Genomic DNA, 27,839 nt, shown 5'->3' on the forward strand with positions numbered 1-27,839 from the left:
CTATGGAACTGTAATAATTATATTTTAGCATTTAAAAAATCCAATTAAAATAGCTTCTATCGTTATGGAAAGAAAAAAATGACAGACAACTTTGGCATAAACATTTAGTTTTACTGAAATAAATGTGTTGACGCTGTACATTATTTAAAAGGTGGGCAACCACGCCGTCAATCTACCTTGCTGTCTGAATCTGTCGGGGGCGGGTCTTGTGATGACGCCGCGAGGCGATTGGCCGAGCGCTCTGAAGATTTACACGCCGATTGGTCGACGCAGTCTACGTCACAGCAAGAACTGCTCACAATCGTGTTTTTGTCAGCGTGATAAGCGCGCTGCAGGATGCTGCTGTGGGTGTCCAGGATGAGGCGTGCTGTGGGAAGGATGGAGCCGCGATGGACTGAGGTAGGCACGGCTATACATGCTCTCTATCACCGCATGCCTACTTTTTTATTTTTAATCTCAGTTTTGCCCTACCACCGAGTGTGAAATGTCCTTGCTATCTGTGGACAGAGTTTCCACGCGCGTATTGTGATCTTTTCCCATTTTAATTGCCCCATTGTCATTGATGTACACTTGGCTCCGTCCCACCGATGGTGCGTGGGAAAGGCTGTCAGCATCTCAGTGCACTTCATGAAATGAGCAGAATAAGGAGAGAAACTGAAAGTTTAACGATCGCTATGAGAACTTTAGCAGGCATTTCAGCTGATTAATTTTGAAATGATGTCCTGTCATTTCCCAGCTTATATTGTCAATCTTTATTGTCATTCCTATGTTATTATTATCATCAAATTAAATGACATGGTGGACAAGTGGTCATCACATCTGCCTCACAGGTCTGAATGAAGTTGGGGGTTCAAATCCAGAGCTGTTGTCGTCATGCTTATGTGGCACAGTATATATAAAGTCAGTAGCTCACTCGTGACCATTGTGAGGATAGGAGCTGCACAGATAATGGATGCATGTATGAATTTCCCCTTAAGGGATTATAATGAGTACAATAATACTATTAATATTAAATCTCTACATTGTGAGTGAGGCTCAATGTTTCACACAATGGTGCTCTGGATTAATATTCTGAAATATCCAAATGAACAAATCTTTTTAGTTCTAATTTTAACACTTCGAATATACATTGCTATGCCCGGGATTGACGAATATTAATGCTGTACTGATGATCTGAGAGGAGCAGTATCTGTCTCTGCGTCTTATACTGCCCCCTGGTGGCCAAAGCAGCCAAACCAAAGAGTAGCATAATGCAGTGTGACAAAAACAAATTATTTTTAATTCTATTAAATTATGTCACGACTGTATACGTATTTTATGAAGTAATATTATGCAGTGCCATTTTTCCCTCATTAAAATAACTGACAACAATTTTTGCAGCAGCAAAAAAAAAAAAAAAATCATTTTTCATTTAAAAAATTCTTCTGCCTCGACCAGTGAAAGCAGTGGATAGTGAGATTGACAAGCTGTTCCCCGCTTTCCATTGCTTGGACATTTCACATCAGTACCTGGATCTCAGGCTAATCTACTTTCCCTGTTCAGCCACATGGCTCTCTTCTATTCCACGTCCAAAGAGTAGCATAATGCAGTGTGACAAAAACAAATTAGTTTTAATTCTATTAAATTATGTCACGACTGTATACGTATTTTATGAAGTAATATTATGCAGTGCCATTTTTCCTCATTAAAATAACTGACAACAATTTTTGCAGCAGCAAAAAAAAAAAATAATTCATTTTTCATTTAAAAAATTCTTCTGCCTCGACCAGTGAAAGCAGTGGATAGTGAGATTGACAAGCTGTTCCCCGCTTTCCATTGCTTGGACATTTCACATCAGTACCTGGATCTCAGGCTAATCTACTTTCCCTGTTCAGCCACATGGCTCTCTTCTATTCCACGTCCATCTAGTTGAGCAGGGATGAAGGTCCAAAGCCAGACTTCCTGTATATCTCCAAGAGTCTCCTCTTTATTTTATCAGCCATTGAGCTTGCACACACACTTAGAACAAACCCGTGCGTCTCTGACGGTGTCCTTCTTACCCTGGCGGCTCTAATCACATTTCCTCATGGTGTAATTAGTTAAGTGAGTTTACCGACGTAATCTTTGGTTCAAGTGTCTGTGCTTAGTCAGTGTCGCTCACCTGGTTGAGTATGTCCCACGAGTAGCATGTACGGTCATTGACCTCGACCCCCCCCCCTATTATTCCAAAGTGCTGCCAGCAACATGAGGAAAAATAACATGTCGGCAGTGTTACAGTATGTCATGATGTTTTTTTTTTTGTTTTTGTTTTTTAGATGTGTTTTTACCAGGACAAAACCAAAGAAAAGGAGAAATATTGTTTTTAGAGCCCTAATGTTTTTCTGCAGATATACTCTCATCGAATTGTTCTGTTTTGGCTCCTTTCCCTGGAAATAATTGAAACCGAGCTCCATCGTTAACAGATTCTATCTTTGGTTTATTCGGTTTGCTTGATTTTCCGCGCCTGGATGCTGAATAATATTCCTTTTCTATACCGTCCAAAAGAAAACAAAGACGAATATTGAACCGTATTGAACACATGCTGTCTGTTAACTAAGGATGGAAATAATTTGTCATGTTGTGGCCTTTGCAGCAGATGTTAGCTGAATTTCAAAATCTTTTGGAATAATGCTGTTCACCCCACGCGTGGAAATGCATTGAAGTCAGCTGTTGCGTACCCCCTCCCCCTAAAATCCATTTACCATTTGGGTTTATGTTCTGCGCTTTAGTCATTGTGAGCTTTCCTGCGCAGCTGCTACAATGACTTTTCCAATTCATGATGGCACCCTGGCAGCTTTTTCTGCTTCACTTAGAAGCCAAAGCTAAAATTAAGGCTACAATACACATTTAGGGAGCTCACTTGAATCCCAGAAATTAAAAGGCAATTTAGATTGCATTGCATTTGCCTCGCAGCTTCTTTTTTGTAGGCTTTTTTTTTTTTTAATGTACTCTTTTTAAATAGGCTTAATTAAATTACCAAATGGGAATGGACTCGAGGGCGGCACGAGGGCATGTAAGGTTAGCGCATCTGCTGCTGCTTCAGTCACACTGTCTGGCTTTCGAGATTGTCGGTGCAGAGTTGGCGTGTTCGTCCTGCGCTTTGGTCGGCTTTCTCTGTGTGGGCCTTCGGTAGCATTGATGGAAAAATTGTGAGCCCTCCTACGGTATTTAAGTTGGACATTCATGCTGTAAGTCAGTAGGTGTGAACGTGAATGTAAATGGTTGCCTTGCCACTGACTGGCCAAAAAGCCAATTTTCTTTGTTTTGGTCCCGTGTGGGATAAATCCACTTTAAAAATCTGTCCAACTTTTTTAGTGAGGCGAACATCACGTTGTTGTTGGGGTTTTTCCCTGTGTTCCAATGTTAGCTGATTTTACAACACACTGCTCCAACTGCTGTTAGTTCTTCAAATTGAGTATTCTATCGATGAATATACTAATTTATTTTGACACGCATGCGAGATGCAAGTATTATTCTTATTATCTCATCAGGCATCTCATCAGGATGCCTCCTGGACGCCTCCCTGCGGAGGTGTTCCGGGCATGTCCCAACGCTAGGAGACCCCGTGGACGACCCAGGACGCGCTGGAGAGACTATGTCTCTCAGCTGGCCTGGGAACGTCTCGGGATCCCCCAGTATGAGCTGGACGAAGTGGCTGGGGAGAGGGAAGTCCGGGAGTTCCTGCTAAAGCTGCTGCCCCCGCGACCCCACCCCGGATAAGCAGAAGAAGATGGATGGATTTTTATTGTGGCTTTAAAAGGCGGAGCCTAAACTGGTGAGTGACGTGGGTGTCGGTGAATGAAATTGCAGTTCTGACTGGCTCATACCCACGTTTTTTTTTTTTTTTAGCGTTGTAAGTAGCAAGGGCAAGCTAAGTTCTCTTAGCTAATATTGATGTATTGATGATGTCTTTTTGTGATCTTGCCCTTCATTTATTTAGTTGATTTCATTTTTTAATATTTCATTCAACTGGTGGTTAATTGGATTGTGGCATTTCTAACAGCCAGGAAATTTATTTTGGTTCTTCTCTCCTGAATGCCATGTTGCATTGTATATTTTCTGTTGATCAATATGGATGATGCTGCATTAATATTTGTGCAATTAACGCCAAGTGGAAAACTTTCTTGTAAAATATTGAGTATCATACAAACGTGAGGCCGCAGTGTTACCACCTTCAAATGAAACAGATGCAAATGAGTTCAATTGCGTGCCTGGAGCTCTTCTCATTGTATTTTTATTTTGCGAATCTGAAGTACAACAGACTCAGAGTAAATTATTTATTATCCTGAGATATTCATTAGCTTTTTGTTGATTATGCCCTAGAAAAGAAACGATAATAATAACTCAAATTAGCAGTCGCTCAAGCAACGATGATGATTTATCGCTCTAAAAACAATTCTGCTGCAAGATTTCTGTCGAGTCGACCCAGCCGGCAAGTCTCGGTCTCTGCGGTCTCCACACTTGGGCTCTGATGCGAGCCTTGAACACTCCGTCTCAGCCCGCTTGCTTCATACGCCGGAGCAGCCCAGCAGCATAGAACTGATCTGATTTCTTTACTCTAATATTCCGAGCGTCTCAACTTGGACATCGGGAGGGCCGAGGTTTCCCCGAGGGTTCTGATGCCAAAATCTAAGCCGAGATGGTAAATCTTTTATCAATCTATGATGAATAAAACAAGTTCACGCTTGAAGGCCTCAAGCTGCCGTCCTTTCATTTTTCTGGTCCCCCATAGCAAATAGATTTTTACACGCTAACATATATGATGCAACTTTGTAGACAAACACAAAAGATGCTTTTCAGCCTCCGTCGTTAAGCTAATAACAACGCCGTGGTTCTGGTTCTGCTGATTCAACACAGCCTGTTTGAAAATGATAGCCTCCAGTTAGATATTTTCTGAGGACGGCTCGATGTGATTGTTGTATAAATTAGCTGTGCCTTTGCCAGCAGGAATTCTTTATTATGCTGGTGCAGTCATATGACCCAAACGTTATTCTTCTTGCTAACAGATGCGGGCATACATGAGATCTAACAGGTCGATCTTATCACAGAAGTAACACATAATGACAAGCGCAAAAACAATGATGGTTTTCCGTGAAAATATTTTGTCTTTGTCACGGCTTGTGCCACAATCAAGTGTTGGTTTCCGTCGTGCGATGCAGGTGGCTAAAGATGCTAATTTGCTTCGGCAGGAGTGAGACGCTACGGGCAGGCGAGCTGCAGGATGAATGCAACCAAAACTTTCTTGCTCTTATCTCCTTAAATATGGAACCTCAGGAGCGGAGTTGTGGCTGCTCGAGATTTTATGATTGACGTTGTGACTGGTCGTTTCTCAACGTATCACTTGCTGTTTTTTGTTTTGCTTTGCCACAATTGTTTTTTGTATTCAACTCTGATGTGACAGGAGTCCACGTAAACTAATTGATGACATCATCATTGAATGTCCTCTAACACCTCACCTCTGATTGTTTCAAATGTCAGTCCTTGATTGTCATAAAATGATGGCATCTTCACGCTTCTGATTGATTCAAATGTCTGCCCAAACGTGTCATAAAGTGACAACAGTCAAAGCTGTGAAACACCACTAGATAAATTGTGGGTTGATGTCATGCTCACTAAAGAAACAACGTGCAGTTTTGATCGATGTGTTAAGTGTTCTCTCTCGCCTTCCAGTTTCGCATTGTATCTTAAAAAACCCGCATTAGCTTTGTAAATGGAGCAAATGCTTTGCCATGCCCATATATATATTTTTTTTTTGTCTGTGTCATCCAGGGCGCTATGTGCCAAGTGGACAAAATCCAAGGGGGGAGCGTGGGGAGAATGTAAACGGTAGCACAAATGAATCATTTTCTGTGGCTGTTTGTGCTATGATAATGATGTAAACATCAATATCATTGCTAAGGTTGGCTGGGCATTCAAATCACAAATTGAATCTCTTCACAGCAAGGGTATATTTTGCGACATAAAATGTAATGATCTGGAAGTATTTCTGAATGGGTTATATGGCTAAATTAATTGAACAAAACAGCTGTTTTCAAAATTCAACACAGTATATAAATATCGATTAAATGACATTACCTAAGCTGTATATTTTTTATCTAATTCACACGCTATATGATGACATTTCCATGATCTCAGTGCTGTAAATAGTAACACATTCTTTCTGCGGGACACCTTGTGTGAAGGTGACACCCATCAGTGGCTTGCACAGCCTGCAGGGGATTGATAGTGCTGAAAAATCCCCCGGCAGTTATTGAAGTCGAGTCTGGAGGAAACATGTGAGAGTCGGCTCGGAGGGATAACAGCGACGTCATTTCTTACAATGCGTGCACCGAAAAGCACCTTTCTGCTTGAAAGAGCTTTTAGTGGGAACTTGAGTTGAAAAGAAGTATTTTAGCTGAAGGTGTCGATAAAAATCTTACCACTGAATCAATTCCTAAAGGGATTTTTTTTTTTTTGTCATTTGCTCTTTCTTTCTCTCCAGGGAGCTCAGCGCCTTTTTTGCTTTTCATAGTCATGTTGGCAATATGAAGTCAGTGACTGCAGCTGATGCATTGGGGCTGTCAGCGTGTTGTTACACGGCGGCAGTGTACTTTCTGTTTACGCAATCATTCTCTGTCGTATGATCGAGAATCGAGACAAAATTTAGGCTTAAGTGCAAGCTGATACTGACTACTATGCTCCATGGAAAGCAGCCTTGTGCCTGTTTTTGTACTCCTTGCAAGTGCCTTTATTACTTTGTCAATAAAGGGCATTAAAGTCATAAAAAAAAGAGAGCAAAACTAAATAGTGTGAACGCAGCAAAGTGTGTTTTTTGCCGCTCGTGATAAAAAGTCCCTTGGTCACATTTTGTCTTTCTCTTAACATAGCCAAAGGCATTTTTCTCTCTTTTTTTTTTTTTTTAAACAATGTATTTTTTCAATCTAATCTTATTTTGCAGTTCTTACGGGGCATGATTGCGTTGGCCTGCGGGCCGTGTTTGGAAAACACAGTTCAAAACAACTTCCAGACCCAGAGATTAAAAGAATATTTATCAAAACATACTCTGCATATTAAAAGTTGGTGTCGCAGAGGAAACCATCATGTAAGGTAAACGGCATTTTAGGAGTTTAGCCCGTTAAAAAAACATGAGCAAATCATTTAACTTTAATGATGAGTGAGATGGTGAGGTTGCTAAGGACACGCGGAAATGAGCTTTCTGCGTTTAACAGCATCAATGGAACAGGCTGAAAATTCACCTTACGGCTAGCATTGAAGTCGTAGCGGATGTTAGCATTAAGCTAGTAGAGGCTTTGTAGTTGTTTTAAATACACACGTCATTATTTCGGTTTGAATTTTAGTTTAACAGTAACCTTCAACTGATCCTAGCAATAAAAAAAAAAATCATTACTCTTATCTGCCAAACTGTTGCTCGTTCTGTTATGACAACGCGAAAGCCGACCGCAAATTATGCTCTGTGAAATTGTCAAGAGGAGGGGTTGACGTTGAACACTTCCAATTTAATTAAAAACCTGAGGAGATTTACTTAAAGACATACCTTGGAGAGACCACAAATGCTCGAGAAGCCAACCCACTGCGGTACTTTGGGCTTAATAAAGTGCGGTAAAGTGCTTGCAGCAGATAGTATTAAGAAGCTTTATGATATTTGAGGGCAACTCAACTTGTGTTATGTTAGGTTACGGATTCTAGTTATTGATCTGACTCCAAATTGCGATCAACACTTAACACATAAATTGCTATGTCCTAATCCACACACTGGCGCACCTAACAATTTTGCGAGTTCGTTCTGTCAAAGAGAAGACCAGTAGATCAATCAGACCAAATTTACCAATTATTTATTCCTGACAAAGCGCACTAATACAGGCCTGGGTCCCGGGTCCCTCACACTAAAACTCGTGCGTTTTTGTGACCACCAAAAGACGACACATTCTTCCGGGTTGCCCAGTTTTAAAGAAACACAATATGAATATTAAAGCATGCAAAATATTGTGAGATGATTGGTCGATGGCCATCTCCTCCCCGGTCCAGGTGTCGCTGAGGTCAGACAGTTGGGTTTTTCCCTCGAAGGCCGGTCTCATAGACGTGCTGTTGTTCTTGTTCCTAACCGACCTTGAGATGGTCTCCTCCGGTACTCCCTATCCGGGCCTATTCCACAACACTTTGAAGAAAACAAGTTCATGCAGTTTGTCTGCACATTCCTCGCCCCCCACCAATCCACACGAGCACTCTAATACTAGATATTAATATGATTATAAGTTTAACGCAACCTTAAAACATATGTTTGCAAACTGCCGAAAGCACATTTTCCTTTATTCCCTCTCATGACCTCATTTATGAGGTCATCACCCGTTACTTTAGCAAACAGCTACCAGCGCGCTGTCGATCCTTCCTTCCCCCCGCTGCTCATGTTGAGTCACCAGGGCATATTGGCCCATCGGTGGCAACGGGCCGACGGTTTTCTCGATCAACCGGACAGTGAGTGACCTAATACATGGAATACAACAACAATCGCGTAAAATCATAATTGTAATAAAAATAGCTACAGCAACAAGCACAGACATGATGAGGCCTTTCCAGCTTCCGAACGTTTTCATCCAATCAGACCAAATATCGGTGTGTACGCCTGAATGATCTTTCATCTTTTTGTTCAGTGTCCTTAGTCCTTCCAACGCCCTGGTCAGTCGGCCTCCTGGTGCCGTGTTGTTTGGGATGAAAGTACAACATGCATCACCAAACATTCCACACACACCATGTTCCTTAGCCAATAGCATGTCCAACGCAATTCTATTTTGGAACGCCATTAACGACGTTGCAGCCAATTGTTCATGAACTGCGGCAAATGATTCAGCTGTATAATTACCCAGTCGTTGGACATTGTAATGAACGTAATTAATACGGTCTACATTTTTACTGGGGGTGATCCATAGGAAGATACTTTCGAATCCCGAGGACACTTGATTAACGAGTTTATACTTATCTGGCACACCCCGGGGCACTCCTATAGTGTCAATATATGTTGGATGGTCGTCGCTCAACCACGGGGGCAAAATGTCTCTTTTGGCTTGCTTCAGGAGCCCCGCCAGTGGGGACTCCAGGTTCCAATTGAGATTCTGTATTTCAATGGGGACAACCACCACAGGCATTATCAACGACACGAGGGCACAGATACCTGATGCATTCTTCGGCAAGCGATCCTATAATTTGTCATCTCCACACCACAACCAGATGTCACTGGTCTTCCTCTGCTCCTTCCATCATTGCTGGGTGAATTCTGGCATGTCCTGTTAAAGCTTGAAAGCAAGTGAATTTGGAAAAAAAATTTGTATATCACAATTACAAATTGAAACCTACTCACCCATTTCTATTTTACCACTCTCCCCCTTTGACACATTCACCCAATGTGTCATTACGTATCAAAAGGAACCTGCAAAGCGTCCCCTCTCATCACCACACTCATTGTAGCCAGGCCCGCGGAACCTCTAGTTACCATCTGGGCCCCGGGACCATCACCCCAAGTCCTTGAAACTTGACTGTCCACCACACACACTCGGCAACACAAACAAAAATCATCGCACTCCTGTCAGTGAGCTTATAGCCCGGCTGACAGCGGACATTTGTACACACAAAAACAGACATCAAGTATCAAAATTAAAACAGTCATAAAATGAATCCTGGCGCCCGCGGATCATGTCCTGAAAACCACGTCATCAACAAGTTCATCATAAAAACCAAAAGGGCAAGGGTTAACATATTCTTGTAAATCCAACACAAACTTTCCACGAATGCAATCGACAACCTGCAAGAATGAAAACAAGTTACGCAAGCAACGCGCAATCCGTTCCTTGGCTGGTGGCTGATGCTGCAAAAAAAAAAATAAAAAATCAAGTCACACAGAAAAACAAAGCAGAGCATGCTATTGTCGCAAACACGTTCAAGCGTCAAACAATTGGTCACTGTCCACCTAGTCCGTCACCCCGTCGGGTGAGCTCAAAGTCGTCACACGTCAAATCGTCCAAAGTCTTGCTGTTCGATACTAGTTCTGTCTTGTCTGACCATATCACTGAAATGGGCCTTCTCCATCACATCGTTTTGTTGTCGATGGTGCCCCTGATTTGATCATTGAGCCATGGTTCCGGTCAGAACTCATCACTTACCAGTTCCAGACCCTCCAGTCTGTACCACCCCTTCAGGTGAGAGGAATTTTATCCTCAATTGCAAACACATCACCCCAACTTCAGACCTCTCTGGCCAATCATATTGCGCACACACAGTCATAGATGATCACATGCGCACGCACCCATCCACACACTCGCAGACACACACATCCGTCTCTATCACTCAGCTCTCCTCCCACACTAAGCAAAGTTAGTATGTTAGTGTGCAGGCAAACATTGACTCCTAATAGTAACTCTTCACATTTGGACATACTTGTCAACATGACCTATTGTAAAATCTCCAATTCAATTTTCCATAAACTCGCCCATCAGATTCATCTCAAATTGTCATATATGTCTATCTGGGGGGAGACGACTGTGGGACCCGCGTGTCAGGGGAGCCTCCATAACCTCAGATTGCTCCTACAAACTCGATCTCTATTAATTGTCCTAATTAAATTCAATAAAGATGGGTCCGACTATTCCCTCTGGATTTTTACATCATCATTTGGCTCTCCCCCTTTTTCCTGTTGTCTAGCTCAAATATGTTTCTCAGTCTGCTTCTCTTTATTGCCCCTCTTGGCGAGTCTAACTCGCCCCTTTTTCTCTTCCTAAAAATCCTGCCTGTCACACCATTCAGCACCTCTCCCTAGAATGGGCAGTTTTTAATGTAATTTACGTCATTGCTGTCCAGATCTTCTATCCTCAATCTCCCTTGCTGTCAATCCCTGTTAAAATGCCAAAATGCCCCTGTTTCTCTTGACCGAATCCACTTTAGTCCAAATGTCCTATTCTAAAATGTATCTAACTCGACTTCTACTTCTTAAGCCTGACGAGCCAAAATATCAGATCTCGCTCTTGTTTCTTACCGTTTTAGCCTATTTGTTTTATCCAAATCTGTTCAATCTCTGACTATGATGCTTTTCTCTGTAGCTCTACGCATTCTTCAATTTTTATCAAATCTCCTCAGTTCTGTCAAACTTAGTGCACAATGAAGCTCCTGTCCACCTTGACCCAAGCTTCACCCAGTTTGGTAACGCCACAGCAAGGAGTGCGATTTGACCGTCGGACACTTCCAACACCCCTGCGTCCCAGAGGCCACACAGAGTGTCTTCCATGCCTTGGTCCGCCTCTTTCGGCCAACGATATTGAGGCCGTTTGATAGGCTGCGTCTCATCCATTTGGAGATCAATAGGGGCCACCTAATGACAAAACCCGACATCAAATGGACTCTGGGACCACAGTGTGTCGGGCAAGGCCGCCAGCATTACTTCAGCGTCCTCATGATCAGTTAACTCCCTACCGTGTGTGCGGGACACCAACATCATCTCCAGCAATCCTGTGTCTGCCATGGGTTGTTTAATTTGGTATGCATTCTGAGACTCAGACCAGTACAAATTAGGAATGTGAGTTTTCCGCCAATCAGTCTGTTGCAACAACTGCTTGACCATTGAGCCCAATTGTCTGGCCTCGTGTCCTGGGGCAAGAGCCAGCGAAATGTGTGGCACCCCTTTCTCTGTCATTTTGAACCACTGCATTTGTTCATATGTCAATTCAGTTGCCGCTGCGACTCCCTCTTTACCAATCAAAATGCACGATGAAGTTAAATCCCACATGTGCCCTTCAATTTCTTCAAACAAATCCCGATATACATCATCACTTTTTCGGTCATAAAATAGAGTGCAATGCAAAGGATCAACAGGTGGGTGGTATGGCGCCAGTGAGCAGATCCAGGCTTCCACAGTAGGTAGGTCGAGAACACACCGCCACCAGCAGGGGTCTCTGGCTCCAGCCTGGCCCAGTAGATGGTTGCAGTTTCTGCTTCTGCCGGTAGGGGCGCCATCAGCCACTGACCATGTTGTTGTAGCTGCTGTGAGCACTGGATGCTGATGCCATCTGGAAATTGAATAATCACTCCCTCTGGCCCACACAGAATTCTGGCTTGAACGGCTGACAGCAAGTCCCTTCCCATCAAATTGATCGGAGTGTCTGTGGAATGGATGTATTTGTACCACAGTCTACACCCTGTCCGGGTGATCACAGTTTCAAGTGGTTTGGTAAAAGGCAGAGTACGTGGTTGTCCCGAGAAGCCGACTAAAGTTGTTGTTTTCTTTGACAGTGAGGATACAGGAAGGGCAGTGTTTATTGATGAATAAGTTGCTCCTGTGTCCACCAGCATCTTCACAGGTTTTTCTTTCCACTGTCACATGAAGCATTGGCTCCGCCGGGCCACTGCTTTCCTGGCTCCCTGGGCAGCCCTATTCAAATTGTCCACACCAGAGATCATCATGTTGGTAGTACTGACCTCCGTGCGTTTGTGGGCGGGTGGCTCCGCGCGGTCGATACTGTGGGCATTCTTTTGCCCAGTGGTCGGTTTCGCCGCAGATGAAACATGCGTTGGGCGAATGGGGTTTGTATGCTGCCCTCCCCGGGTAAGCAGGTGCACTCCCTCTGTATCCGCCCCGGAACTGGCCCCTTCCGCGCCCCACCACCTGAAGAGCCTGTGACATTTGCATTTCCTTTTTCTGTGATTTAGACTGTTTAGCTTCACCATGCATTTTTGCCAACTGTAATTTCAACAACTGTTTAGATAATGCGTCTGTCTCGTTTTCAACTTTAGCTTGTGACTCAGTGAACATTCTGCAGTGATGCAAAAGATGACGTTTAAATCGTTCTTCGGCACAAACCAGAATGTCAGGATCTGACATTAGCTGCTTCTTCACATCTGGCGGAAGTCCATCCAGCAGCGCCGTTCGGAAGAGCACCTCTGCCTCGTGCGTGAGAGCCGGATGTCGACCTGTGGTTTCAATCCAACTCTCCACACATGTTACATAATGTTGTGCAGGTGACATTTTCACATCATAAGGAAACATAGTGGGGGCCAGATCGGTGGGTTGTGGGAAAGTCAATTTAATGTTTTCAAACAGGGGCGCTGCTACTTGTGGCAAGGGCACCTCCCTCCCCAGTCTCGCTGTGCCTGCTGCTTCCTCAGTTGCCTGCAGTTGCACCAGGGAGCATGCTCCTGCCAACATCTAGCGCATGTCACCGAGTGTACAGCTCTGCCCACTCATCAGAGCCAAAAATTTGTTCAGCCACACCTTGCCTCCTCTGTGAAGTGGGGGCATATTTTCCATTATCGTGGTCACATCACGGAGCACCATGGGCTCGTAGTGCTGACCGCCCGATGTGGTCACCAGCGGACACATCAATTCATTTTTCTGCACCTCGGCCTGTGTCATCTGTCCCTGACCACTCCGCAAATTATATTTTCTCCGTGTCTCTCTCTCTCTCTCTCTCTGTTGCCCATTTTAACATCTGCGCTTCCTGTCTACGCTGCTCATCGGCTTGATCAATTTTCTTTTTTAGCTCCTCATTCTCGGCAGTAAGTCTATGCCAGCTTTCTCCTTTTGTCACATTGGACGGTTGAGGGCTCGGACCGGGGGTGGAGGTGTCCACGCGGGATGTGTCCACGCGGGATGTGTCCCCCTCCCGGGCCCGTCGCCTCTCTTTATTTACTGCTTGTTCAATCAACTGTACAATACTCTGATCCGCCCTTTCGCCTTCGCCCTCGACATCCACTACCATCCTACCACCCAACGTCACCACCGGATCCATTACTCCGGGGTCGCCGTACGGCGGCGGTCCAACATAGCTCACTCCGAGTTTCGAGGCACTCGGGTGTGTCACATCATGCAAAGATGGATAAATGCCCTTGTATTCATTTCTTTCCTTGTCTATTTTCACCGCTTTCTCTACCCTTCTTTCTCATGCTCTTGTTAGCCTGCCATTGTCCAAATCAAAAATGTTTTTTTCTTTTAACTGTCTTTCTTTTGAACCTCTAAATCGCTCGTGTTGCTAACCTAACCTAACCTAACCTTAAAGAAAGGACAAACAGATTACTCCCAATAGCTCCTCATTATTTACGAGTTAGCCCCCCTTTCTTGAACATTCTCTGATCCATGCCGTCTTCCTCCTCACACTGTGTGGATGCAGCACACAGGGTGTGCACATAAACGCACACACCGAGCGCGCACACAACCGCACGTACACACACACACACACACACACGCATACGCACGCACGCACAATCCATCTCTCATGTAGCTTCTTTGCCACTTTCTATCGGTCAATACCACTCACAATTTGCGCTTCCACATCAGCATATACATTCCTTCAATCTCACTGCTTCAAACATTCACTGAGAAACTCACACTGTCCCTGCCCCGCCCGGGCTATAGCACCCCCCGTGCGAGAGGGTCGCGGCATCAATGTTAACTGGTTACAGGCTGGCCATTTCCTGCAACAATCATGATGCCGGCCCACCGCCCGCGCGAGCACAGCACAGGCCCACGCGTACAGCCCAGACCCGCGACTACGCGCGAGTGCAGGCTCGCCCATCAGTCTCAACCTCTCAAAGGGCAGGCCAACTTTGCTGTTGCGCCTTTCATCATGTTCACATTCGACATCTTTCAATGTCTTCTACACAACATTTGTTGTCTCTTATTCTCATCCTATCAAGCCACCGTTCTAGTAACTTTCTGTCACACACCTTATTTTCTCTACTGCCACACCTTGCTCATCTTAGTTTCTCTAACCAACTTAACTTAAACACACCATTCTTCCATAGAACACACATCACTCACACACACTCATATACACACCCACTCATGAGGATCCTCTGCGCGCACACTCTCTCTCCCCCCAATTTGGTTCATTTTGGATGTTTTAGCAGTCTGATCTCTCACAGGAGGAACTGTTACCACCGGATATTTTCTGAGGAGGCCTCACTTCCCCTCGGGGATCTCTTTATTAACCCCAGCTATTTGAATACGATCGTCACCGCACCCTTGTCCGCCACGACGAAGCACTAGGTCCCTGACCTATCAGTAGTACGCGTAAGTCCCTGACTTTACCGTACACGTTACACACGTAAGTTCCAAACTTATTCACCGTATGTATCTTAACTTCATGCACACCTTATTTGATCTGAACGACAGTCTCCTCTTAAATTTCCTCTTTCAATTTGCAGCATTTCGACTTATAGTAACAGGTATTCTGCTTACCTTATCGGTGATGAGCTCAGGGTTTAGGAGATGTCGTACCAGCTCAACGATGTGCGCTTATTCCAAACGGTTCGCCGACCGGGAGACAGTGTCCCTGACACTGTCCGGTGTCTTGGCTAAAGACCACGAGTTGTCAATTACCCTTCTCTTGACATCACGTCCGCGGTCACCAAGAAATTGTTAGGTTACGGATTCTAGTTATTGATCTGACTCCAAATTGCGATCAACACTTAACACATAAATTGCTATGTCCTAATCCACACACTGGCGCACCTAACAATTTTGCGAGTTCGTTCTGTCAAAGAGAAGACCAGTAGATCAATCAGACCAAATTTACCAATTATTTATTCCTGACAAAGCGCACTAATACAGGCCTGGGTCCCGGGTCCCTCACACTAAAACTCGTGCGTTTTTGTGACCACCAAAAGACGACACATTCTTCCGGGTTGCCCAGTTTTAAAGAAACACAATATGAATATTAAAGCATGCAAAATATTGTGAGATGATTGGTCGATGGCCATCTCCTCCCCGGTCCAGGTGTCGCTGAGGTCAGACAGTTGGGTTTTTCCCTCGAAGGCCGGTCTCATAGACGTGCTGTTGTTCTTGTTCCTAACCGACCTTGAGATGGTCTCCTCCGGTACTCCCTATCCGGGCCTATTCCACAACACTTTGAAGAAAACAAGTTCATGCAGTTTGTCTGCACATTCCTCGCCCCCCACCAATCCACACGAGCACTCTAATACTAGATATTAATATGATTATAAGTTTAACGCAACCTTAAAACATATGTTTGCAAACTGCCGAAAGCACATTTTCCTTTAGTTACAAGACGTTTTTCATTTGAACATGATTTGATAAAAACTTGCAATCTTTATTGCAAATGCAAGACAAAATGGCAGCAAGTATCGGCACTTGGTATCGGCGCGTACTTAAGAACTTTCTTCATAATCTTGCTTATTATGCATGTAACCGAATGCGAACGTTTTTTTTTTTCCAGTCTTTGCCAATCAATTATTTGCTCTCGCATGACACGTTAGATGGAGAATCGCAACAAAACAAAATGAAAGTGCGAGTGAAATTGACTTCTCGATATTGATTTCATGTACAAGAAGTCATGCATTCCGGTGCTGCTTTTGGAGATACGCTACATGCCTTTTCATTGCATGCTAGTCAGCACAAATGTCAAATTGTGTTTGGAGAAATGAGAGGCGGGATCAAGCCTGCAAAAGTATTCGGGGGAGCAAGCGTCACGTGATAATTCGAGAGCACTTGAAAGTATTCCTTTGGACATTCTGCATCCTCGCGCAGCCTTGGCTTCTCTTTTTTCTTTCTTTTATTTTTTATTTTTTTTTAAACATAAGACATAATTAGCGTCTGTCACCGTCTTAAACTGTAGACTGTAATCACCCCGTGGCTCCGTTTCACTCCACTTTGGCTGTCAGTGGCGATGAATATCTTTATAATTGATTTAATCTTCGGGACAGCGAAGCAAGTGCGATTTTCAATGAAGCTGATTAAGAACTAAAGAGGATCTTTACAACGATGCGACGTCTCATTTAAATGTAAATTGTTGATTTTTGTTCGTACGCGATAAAAATTCCTTGTCATTTGATTACGTTTATAAACATGCTTGCTGCGTATCTGCAGAATTTAAGTCCTGCTATTTGTTGTAAAGAAAAACATGTTTGACATAAAAACCGTTTTATAGAACAAGGTTAGCGCTACACCTATTCAGGTTAGTCTTTTCATAAAAAGGAGATTAAAAAGATCAGAAGCGTTGACAGTTCCTTTCAAGAAACCTCCACGTACTCAGTGGGGATCTTTTCACCTTTTTTTTTTTTTTTTTGCCTGAGCTATGGAAAACGTGTTATCGATTCAAAGGGGTGAATCAGCTTTTTTAAAAAACAGAATAAAAGATAATGGACAAATTCTGAACCTATTGATGTCAACACAGCCGTAGCCCCGTACTTCCACACTTCAAAATATATTGACATTTTCTCTCTTCTGTTCCGGATTGATTATGGAGCACAGCACCGCCGCTAACCATAATAAATCTGTTGATGAAAGATCAAGTTGAGGGATTATGTTAGAAAACGCTTGCAATATCTCCACGTGGTTATTTATTACATACAACAATTTGAAATATCGGTTTAGATTTTATCGAGCTTCATGGAAGTTGACGTGATTGATTTGCTTTCATGGACCACATCAAATGATGTGGTGCAAGCATTCAAGTGAATCTGTACAACAAAAGCAGTCAGTCAGTCCAAGGCATCCTCATTACGGCTAGTGATGTGCATTCCAGTTCTTTTAAGCGAACTGGATCTTTAGAATCAGTTCACTCAAAAGATTCGTACGAATCGTCCCCCCCCCCCCCCCCCCTGCCCGCCCACACACACACTGATCCGTTTGTTTTGGTTTTTTTAACTTCAATAACACACAACTAAGCAATACACCAGACAAAAAAACAATCAAGTAAACACACGGGAATGTCGACAACGTCAACGCACACATTTTTCTCTATATTACAATATCCCGTGGGAACAACATATACATCAAACAATACAAATACGAATCGTTCACTCACGAGCCAACAGTGTGTCCAACCGCTCGGCCATCGGTGCTTTGAAATATTTACATAAATTCTATGGCTCCACATGTCCTCAGCACTGCAAACTTTTGTGCCGGTACACCATATGAAGTAAATTACGGGATTTTTTTTTTTTTTTTACCTCATCTAATATGTATCAAGCATACGAGCTGGTGTTTTAGACAAGTAAATAACAAAAAAGAAAAAAAGAAACTTGCTAAACTTCTAAAGAGTTACTGCCTTATTTTTTTTTTTCTTGTTGAGAGAAGCGCGCAATGCAATGCGTGCTGCGGGGAGAAGTTTGACAAGCGTTAGTACATTCATGCTTAGCACATTTCGCAGGAGTGGGGAATGGAACCTAAATCTGAGGTGTTTGAGCGCAGCGAGGAGCCACTCGCCAAATGTGGCGAGCTCGGCGGTCACCCCGCTTTCACTTCGAGTCATTCTTATCCGTTCAGTATTGTGTTCCGCGCGCTTCGGGTAAGTACAAAATAGTGTTGGCTCGTGAGTGAACAATTTGTTAAAAAGAACGAATTTCTTCAGTGAACGAGAGTGAACGAATCACTTCCTAAAGTGATTCGTTCTTTTTTTAGGTCATATCACTTCAACCAGTAGGTGTCGGTAATGCGCATTGAAAGCTGGTGCCACCTCGCCGTAAAACAAAAGGAAGAAGAAAATAACGTAACTTCCCGTTCACGAACGAGTCGTGAATTTCATTTCCCGTTCACCAACTGAACGGAGCTGTGAGTGAACGAGTCAGTGAGTGATTTGCATTTCCAGTTCATTTAGACTGAACGGATCAGTACGGATCAGTGAGGGTACGAATCCTGACTTTCCGGTTCGCGAACGAGTCAATGGGTGAACTGCCTTCCTTCCCGTGCATCAACGGATCAGTCAGTGAACGTGTTGCGTCTCCTGGCATGAACTATGTAAGCCAGAATGTAGATTTACGATTTGCCAAGGAAAGAAAGAACCACTCACTGAAACACCACATCTTTTATGCACGTTTTCTCCAAGCTAACGGCTAACTTTATTGCATGAAGGGATGCGCCGTTATGCAAAAACGCGGAGATTATGCTTCTCTTTGGGTAATCTTTATTTTATAACACTTATGGTAGTTTTTAAATAACGTGTATGCATATATACGCCTAAATATTGCTATCCACTATATCTACTGCAATTTCACATTAGATTGCTGGTTTGAATTTTACTTTTTTTATTATTATTATTTAATAAACATTTCTTAAAACTTGTCTGGTGTTTTATTCCTTGTTTTTATATTCGCCAATTAAAACAAAAATCTTACATTTGGTTAACTGCTTTATATGACAATATGTATGTGTTTTACGTTGTTATATGAGTTGGTGTCCCCCAAAATAACAAATGTCGGCATAAGGGATTTTTTTTCAACCTTTTAACGGCTAACTTTATTGCATGAAGGGATGCGCCGTTATGCAACAACGGGGAGATTATGCTTCTCTTTGGGTAATCTTGATTTTATAACACTTATAGTAGTTTTAAAATAACGTGTATGCATATATACGCCTAAATATTGCTATCCAATTGCAATTTCACATTGGATTGCTGGTTTGAAATGTACTTTTAATATTATTTTTAAATAAACATTTATGTTAAAACTTGTCTGGTGTTTTTTTATTCCTTGTTTTTATATTCGCCAATTAAAACATAAAAACCAGAGACATTTGGTTAACTGTGTTTTATGTTGTTATATGAGTATGTGTCCCCCAAAATAACAAATGTCAACATAACAGATTTTTTTTTCAACCTTTTATTCAAACACATTCGGTATAATAACACCATCAACTACAATCCATCAAATACAAAATTAAAACATCAATGTCGGCATGACGTGTGTCGGCTGGCATAGCAGCAACGCTGTCTGTCACTCACTCGTGAATCTATGTATATGTTTGGTTATTTGTTGTATTTGTTGGATTGTAGTTGGTGTTATTATGCCGAATGTGTTTGTGTTTTAATAAAAGGTTGAAAAAAAATCCGTTATGCCGACATTTGTTAATTTGGGGGACACATTCATATAACAACGTAAAACACATATTGTCATGTAAAGCAGTTAACCAAATGTCTCTTATTTTTGTTTTAATTGGCGAATATAAAAATAAGGAATAAAAAAACACCAGACAAGTTTTAACAAATGTTTATTTAAAAATAATAATATTAAAAGTAAATTTCAAACCAGCAATCCAATGTGAAATTGCAATTGGATAACAATATTTAGGCGTATATATGTATACACGTTATTTAAAAACTACTATAAGTGTTATAAAATCAAGATGACCCAAAGAAAATCATAATCTCCCCGTTGTTGCATAACGGCGCATCCCTTCATGCAATAAAGTTAGCCGTTGGCTTGGAGAAAACGCGCATAAAAGAAGTGGTGTTTCATTCACTGACTGATACGGGAAGGCAGTTCACCCATTAACTCGTTCGCGAACGGGAAAGTTCCCTCACTGATCCGTTCTCACGATGAACTGGAAATGCAAATCACTCACTGACTCGTTCACTCACAGCTCCGTTCAGTTGGTGAACGGGAAATGAAATTCACGACTCGTTCGTGAACGGGAAGTTACGTCATTTTCTTCTTCGTTTTGTTTTACGGTGAGGTGGCACCAGCTTCAATGCGCATTACCGACACTTACTGGTTGAAGTCATATGAACTCACTTTAGGAAGTGATTCGTTCACTCTCGTTCACTGAAGAAATTCATTCTTTTGAACGAATCGTTCACTCACGAGCCAACACTAATTACGGCAGTAGAAACCAGGTCTCGGAGGCGGGGAGTCTCAGGAGGATTCTCACTAGAAGTAAATTTGGGTTCATCCTTCCCCGAGGTGGGCTCGGCTCGGAGCAACACAGCCAAGTGAAGACAAACATTAGCAAGCATTTTCCAACGCTAAACTTCCAGTTTCAGCTCTCCTGTGAAAACTTTTCTTACTTTGGAACCCTACTTTGAAATTTTTCATCTTATTGTAGATAGTTTTCTACACTCTTTGAGCACTGAATGGTTTATTTGTACTCCTAAAATTTCAGCTACCGTGCCCTTAGTAAAACAAACAAAAAAAATAATTAAAAAATTGGTTTCATTATTCTAAGTGCGCATACCGTCAGTCTATTATCCTGCCATTTTTTTTTTCACACTTAATTCCAAGGCAAACCAAGCCCAATGAAAAATTCTGCTCACCCACTCCCTGGATTCATTTATGGCTCAAATTGCTTTTGTGTGACCTTGCGCAACGCGAGCAACTTTTTCAGGACGCTTACTCACTCGCATCTTGTTAGCTTTGCGCATCCCCCTCCTGTAATGGGAGCCCTGGAGCTGCTCGCTCACCCATTTACTCCCCTCTGCTAGATTCTTTTGATCGTCTACAGGGAAAAATAACAGTCAATTACTCCATAAAGCGTTATTATTTTTCCTGCAGATAATATTTTTAATGGGATGATTGGTTGCCGGGAAGTTGGAAACTTTGGGCGCCGCACCGTACTGAGAATAATAATAACTCCCTGAGGAGTTTTGCCACAGTGTGGAAGTCGACACTAACTTAGCTTCCCATTACTGATGTCAACTTTCTGTAGCTCACAAATTCTATTTTACATTTATTTATAGAGTGCATTTCACAACATCTGCGGGCTAATTTGTTGGTCTGAGGAGAACTTGCTGGTGTAAATATGTTTGACTGAGTCTTAAATGAAGCGCAAATGAATAAAATGAGGAGCTTACGGAAAAAGGCTTGGGACTGGCAAAGGAAGTGTTGCATGGCTTTTGCTGTCAGGACAACCAAAACGCAACTGCGGTGGATGATCGTTCGCCTCCACAAGCCCCGAGGCGTCAAGGCCTCCATTTTATAAACAACGAGAAAACACAAGCCGCCTGTGCAAAGTCTATCAAGGTCGCAACAGCTTTCGGCGGCCATCTGGACCAGTGACACGCGGGCTCCAAAAGCATAATTACTTGAAATGATGCTTTGGTGGAGAAGAAGGGATGAGAGTCAAGCTGAGAAGTTGCATAATTGCCTTCTAGTTGTTGCACTGGTTGTTCCCCAGACTTTTTGATTGAGTTTTTGGCCACTAACCGATACGGTATGTGACCAATGATCACAGTTGCTAATGGTTACCCGCTAACACTGCTAACACTCTTCTGCGTACTTTGTCTGTGCCCGATGGCTGAATGGGGAAGAAATACTTTGTAACTCCACTTAAATAGATTGTTCGGATAAAGTAGATTGTTCAGATATCCACATCTCACTTGAGTATTTGCTTTTGTGCAGACCTTTTTACTTTTACATCCTACATCTGAAAACAGTCAGCTGTAATTTTGACCCAACTTTGTTTTTTTATTTCCAATAGATAGTCGAACAGAAACGGTGCAGCAACATGTGGACAGACAATGTTATCAGAATTAGAATGCCTTTTATTGTCATTATATTTAGTACAATGAGATAAGACCTGTCCAAACAGCGCGATAACACTATAAATATAATAAATAAATAAATACAAACAAAAACAAAAATAAATACATTGAGATTGAAAGTCAGGATTCTTTAAAGACAAAAATATGTCATTGGCAGTGAATGCGTTTTAAAAGATTGGAGAAAAGTCAGTTCTTGTTGAATTAGATGCTCACCAATGGTGTCACAATGTCTTTCTTTGGAGTAAAACCGCATCAGCCGCGTTAGAAGTGACCCATAATTCACTGGCCTCCATCTAGCCGGCCATCATTTCTGCCATGCCTGCTGTTTCATCCCAAACTCCGAAATGCGGCCAAATGAAACCTAATAGGTGTTCAGCAAACCGAAACTCCCGGCCTGCTTGTAAAAACGGCATCTCATGTAATTCGAATGTTTCAGAAGTCTCAATCCGCCGGTTTCATCATTTTTGCTCATCTTTTTTGGGATGATACAATTTGTGATGGAGAATAATACTAATAGCGGAAGATGGTTTCTGCTCCAAAGGCTTTCTGAAGGCCCCACGAGACGGACAAGGCATCCTTTTGTCACACGCAAGCCTCCTAGCCTTCCCTGTACCTGATCTAATGTTATTCTGAACCTTTTATTACCTTTCAAAGCTCAGTTAAGCTTTACTTTCTTTGACGTTTTCATTTCGTGTGACATCCATCTCCCGCGTGGGAAATTGCGTTTGCTGCGTACAAGACGGCAAAGTTGGTTATACAGCTTTGTGTAATAAAGAAACCTTGCCTGGCACTTTTATTGGGAAATAATTCACAAGCCCGTGAAGCCGCTTAAGAATCTCACTACAGTCAACACGATAAGCTTACTGCAGATTACTGAAACATATTTTGCATTTCTGACATGGTAGTAGAGATGCTTTATGTAATTGAAACAAAAAGAAAGCACTTTCAAATAGGTCAGTGGCGAGTACAATCATGCGCAGCACCATCTGGCTCTCTAAAGCCTACCTGCTTTCTGTTGGGCTGTGTGGATCAGTGGTAGAGTGTACGTCCCTCAACTTGTTGGTTGTGGGTTCAACCCTGGTGACCATGTCTAAGCATCCTTGACAAATAAACCCTAGTTTTAAACCCTAACCCTAGTTTGATATCCTACTTCAAAATCCTAACCCTAGTTTAAAACTTGAGTTTTAAACCATAACCCTAGTTTGAAACTCAAACCCTAGTTTAAAATGTGATTTTGCAAGCCTAACCTGAGGTTGAAAGCCAAAATCTAGTTTGTAACGCTTTTTTATTTATTTATTTATTTTATTTATTTATTTTTTAATTTCCATATTTTATTTATATCCTTCATGATTTATTATCTATTATTATTTCTTTGTCAATTTCCCACCTTAGACCTTATATAGACCTTATGTAGACCGAGAATATAGACCTTTTATGTATCTATATTCACCAATACAAATCAACTTCCATAGCTTGGCAACAGTCCGGCTCGTCTATTTACATCGCTTGATTGTTTTAGAGAAGACGCTGTGATTAATTTTGTTTCTTCATTCTTTTAAAGAGGCTGGCAGCAAAGCTCAGTGAAAAAAAAATTCTTTGATCTAACACCGGTTAAAATAAATGTACATTCATAAATTCAATGTCTGCAATTTCAATGAACCGTAAATAGCAATGACGTGGTGTGATAATTTAAAGTAACTACTTAATAATGAAATCAACGTCATTAAAATCTTTCTCAACCGGTCATTTTTCTTTTTTCTTTTTTTTTTTTTTTGCAGCTTTGTGTGAACTACTAAATTGAATGTGGCAATGTATTAGGCCAGCAACGTTCTTATTGGAAAAACACTTTGGAGGCCTGTCTACTGATGGCCTTGCAGCCATGAATCAAAACATTTTTCTTGTCTGTGCGTGTAAGAGAGTATAATAAGCCTTTTTAGAAAGCAGTCGGCCAGAGGCTGAGAGAAAGCAACGTCGCTTTTTGATAAATGTTTGTCTTGATTCCCTCCACCCAGTACAACTGAATCATAAAACTTGATCAATTGCCTTTCTTTCGGCTCTATCGGCTAATTACGCCACTCGTTCAATCCTATCGTGTGTTTTCCACTAAGCGTGTACTATGCCCTTAAAGTGCAGCGCTGCTCTGTGATATTGACTGCAGACTTTATGCGTGACTCCAAATTTGACATCCAATATTGCGGTGATTGGAATAATAGCTCCGCAAAGATCGGGCGGCTTGGCCGAAGGCTCGGCTCCGTGCTACAGTAATCTACAGCCTTAATACCTACTGCGAATACTGAAAACCTTTAACACCCCTCAAAACACCGATAGTCAGAACTGAGAAAAACAAATACTGGGGTGGGGATTGAAAGAAATCAACCAGTCATGAGGAAAATTAATCACTACCCACACACACACTCACAGAAAATGTTGGGATTTTTATTTATTTTTTTGTTGGACTTTCTGGCACCCAAACAGTAATCCCTCCTTCCTGTGCTCATTTATTAACAGATCCATGCTCGGTCTTTACACTCTGTCTGACCTCGGGTACTGGCAAATGCGTGTGCCTGGTTGTGTAATTGATAAACGCTAAACCCGCCTGCTGCCATAATAAATGATGGTTTCGTTATGTAAATCCTCTGAGAAATAAGTCTATTTTTTTAGCGGGGAATTTAAAACAGAGACGAATGACGAATTTCTCACTCAAGTGCAGATTTGTTTACCTACAATTGTAATCCCGACACTTCAGTCAGTCATTGAGTTGGATTGCACAGGATTCAAATCATGACATTACTCACAGCTGTCTTATATTTGAATGCTGGATCGTCATCTGTGCATGACCTTTCATAAATTGCAGAAGACTTTTTCAATTCATAAATTTGTATACATTGAAAAGCATCTGGAGCAGCAATCTGCACATTAAAAAAAAAATGCAGTTGGCGCCGTTGTGGGTGTGAACACTCCAATGACCGTTAATCAAAGCAGGTCCTGAATTCCCGCACAGTTTTTAGGATGTAGCTCAAGAAAACAATGAAGGTTGCATTTATACGTTTGTTCAGTGTATCACATATTAATATTGGGTCTCTTCTTTCTCTTTCAGGTATTAATGGAAACGCTGCAGATGAATTAATTTCTCAGCTGCTTTGCACTGCAATGCAAAAAGCATCACACTTTTGTCAAACAATCTATTAGGCACAATTAATGACAAACAGCACACGAGAGAAGCTCAAAGCTGCCTTTCTGGGTGCACATGGACAGATGGCTTTTAAAAATCCAAACACACTTAAATGCAGCATAATGCCTTCCAAAGTCTCCTGCCTCTACATCCTGACAGTGGTGTGCTGGGCAAGCGCTCTGTGGTACATGGGTTTATCTCGACCCACGTCCACTTATGTGGGCCACATCTCTCTGCCGATACGCAAGACGGTGAAAGCGGCCAAAAACACCACCTTCAGCAACATCCGTACACGGCCGCTCAACGTGCACGCCTACGACTTTGTCATCAACGAGCCCAACAAGTGCAAAGACGCCGCTCCCTTCCTGGTCATCCTCATCAGCAACTCTCACAAGGAGTTGAACGCCCGCCAGGCCATCCGCGAGACCTGGGGAGACGAGAGCGCTTTCACCGACCTGCGGATCCTCATCATCTTCCTCCTGGGGAGGAACACGGAACCCGTCCTCAACCAGATGGTGGAGCAGGAGAGCCAGATCTTCCACGACATCGTGGTGGAGGACTTCATCGACTCGTACCACAATCTCACCCTCAAGACTATATTGGGCATGCGTTGGGTGGCGACCTTCTGTCCCAAAGCTCAGTACGTCATGAAGACCAACACTGACGTCTTTGTCAACATGGACAATCTAATTTACAAGCTCCTCAAACCCAGTGCCAAGCCCAGAAAGAGATACTTCACTGGCTCCGTCATCCACGGGGGGCGCATAAGGGACATGCGTAGTAAGTGGTACATGTCCAGAGACATGTACCCCGAGAACAAGTACCCGCCGTTCGGCTCGGGCACCAGCTACGTTTTCTCGTCGGACATGGCCGAGCTCATCTTCAAGACTTCGCAGCACACCAGATTGTTGCACCTGGAGGACGTTTACGTGGCCGTGTGTTTACGCAAGCTAGGTATCCACCCTTTAAAGAACACCGGCTTCCACTACTGGAAGATGGCCTACAGTAAAGAATACCGGCTTCCACTACTGGAAGATGGCCTACACATTGCAGATACAGACGAGTCATCACCGTCCATTAGATCTCCCCCGATGAGATGCACCACATTTGGAATGACATGTTCAGCAAAAAGCACCTGAAATGTTAAAGGGGAATGCGCTTGTTTGCCTTTTTTTTTTTTTTTAAACATCATCTTAATGTTTTTACATTGTTCATTTTATTACATTGATGCCCAGCTATAGGTGAGGCGAGAAGCACCAAGCGAAAATCCACGATGCTACTAGATGGTGCGAAAGCTCCTTGACTCACGTCAACATAATTTCTTGGCACTGAGAAACCACCATTTGGTGGAAAAGGGATCCAGATGATCCCTCCTCTTAACTATTCAATCAATGCATGAGCTGATTCATCGTGTCGGTATTCTCAAGCAATGTTCTCGCAAGGTCAGGGGTCCAGCGGGACATTCCTCACACAAATCCGGTCAATAATTGCTTTGTATTAAAAGAAGTTGCCTCGCCATTTTTTCAAGCGTTTGCCCTTTTGAACATTGATTGGACTTTTGGTCACTGTTCTTCTTTGTCTTGTCTATTATGGAATGTGAAAGGGAAGTTGGAGGCAGACATCTGATATGCATCTTACTGTTTTGACGGGGCCTGATAATGATCTGAAGATTTAAATTGAGTCCCTGGAACCATGCCGCGTAGATCTGTCAATTTATTTTTTAATAAATCAAGTGTAAATTAGTAAACATCCCGTGACAATTGAATATGTTGGCAAAGCTACCGTGACCATTCCAAATTGATCTGTTTACAATGTGCCAACTTTTTTTTTTTTGATGGAAGCCAGCCCTGCTGCAAATAACAACAACAACAACAAAAAGAATAATTGATGCTTCCCTTAAAATGATTCACAATTGACTTTAGATGCAACAAAATGGCAGCTGACAGCTCAGCTCATTACTTCACCTCAACTTAGTTCCCTGGTGCCAAGATGTTACACAATGGCACCAAAGCAATACTTTGATTTTGGACAGAGCTTTGGCTGAACACAAAAACATTGAAGTTTCTCAGCAAATAATGACCTTAACGGATGGAAAAGCACCATACGAGCATTTACTGTACCTGCACTTCAACTTCCTTCCAACCCACTTGAGTTCCCGGCCACCTTTGTCTCTGGGGAAAGCAACTTTGTGAAAATGAGGAATCCAGATATTATGAAAAGCAGCCACTGTATGTAACCAAGAAGACTCATATTGCTTCCGTCAGCGTGGACAGAAATAAATGTCGAGTGTCGACTTTCGATGTCATGGTGGTGATTCAGTTTCAGGTAGCCGATGACCTTGGTTCAAAGTCCCACAGTGGCAACCTCCCGCCTCCTGCTGAGTGTCCTTGAGTGAGAGA

At 42.6% G+C, this 27,839-nt stretch overlaps 2 protein-coding genes across 4 annotated transcripts in view; both read left to right on the forward strand.

Annotated features, from left to right (window-relative positions):
* The first annotated feature begins 315 nt into the window (after positions 1-315).
* Positions 316-27,839, forward strand: part of LOC137839486 (beta-1,3-galactosyltransferase 1-like) — a 30,224-nt gene continuing 2,700 nt past the window's right edge. Inside the window, exon 1 of one of the 2 annotated variants that reach the window (XM_068651530.1) lies at positions 316-399. The gene's annotated coding sequence lies outside the window, so the exon portion shown is untranslated. Of the gene's footprint in view, positions 400-3,691; positions 3,794-27,839 lie in introns of those variants that run through there. The other variant, XM_068651531.1, reaches the window with a different exon arrangement.
* Positions 343-27,733, forward strand: LOC137839485 (beta-1,3-galactosyltransferase 1-like). 2 transcript variants are annotated; one of them, XM_068651529.1, is made up of 2 exons: positions 343-399; positions 25,366-27,733. In XM_068651529.1, exon 2 carries the CDS (start codon positions 25,467-25,469, stop codon positions 26,577-26,579), a length of 1,113 nt encoding a protein of 370 aa, XP_068507630.1. In that variant the 5' UTR covers positions 343-399; positions 25,366-25,466; the 3' UTR covers positions 26,580-27,733. The 2 variants fall into 2 exon arrangements, with proteins under 2 accessions (XP_068507630.1, XP_068507629.1); XM_068651528.1 differs by lacking the exon at positions 343-399 and adding an exon at positions 3,650-3,793.

The sequence above is a fragment of the Syngnathus scovelli genome, chromosome 8 (genome assembly GCF_024217435.2).
Source record: "Syngnathus scovelli strain Florida chromosome 8, RoL_Ssco_1.2, whole genome shotgun sequence".
NCBI classification, from domain to species: Eukaryota; Metazoa; Chordata; class Actinopteri; order Syngnathiformes; family Syngnathidae; genus Syngnathus; species Syngnathus scovelli.

What these genes read in the sequence shown, in the direction of transcription:
- LOC137839485 (XM_068651529.1), top strand. Translation starts at nt 25,467, where the DNA reads ATGACAAACAGCACACGAGAGAAGCTCAAAGCTGCCTTTCTGGGTGCA.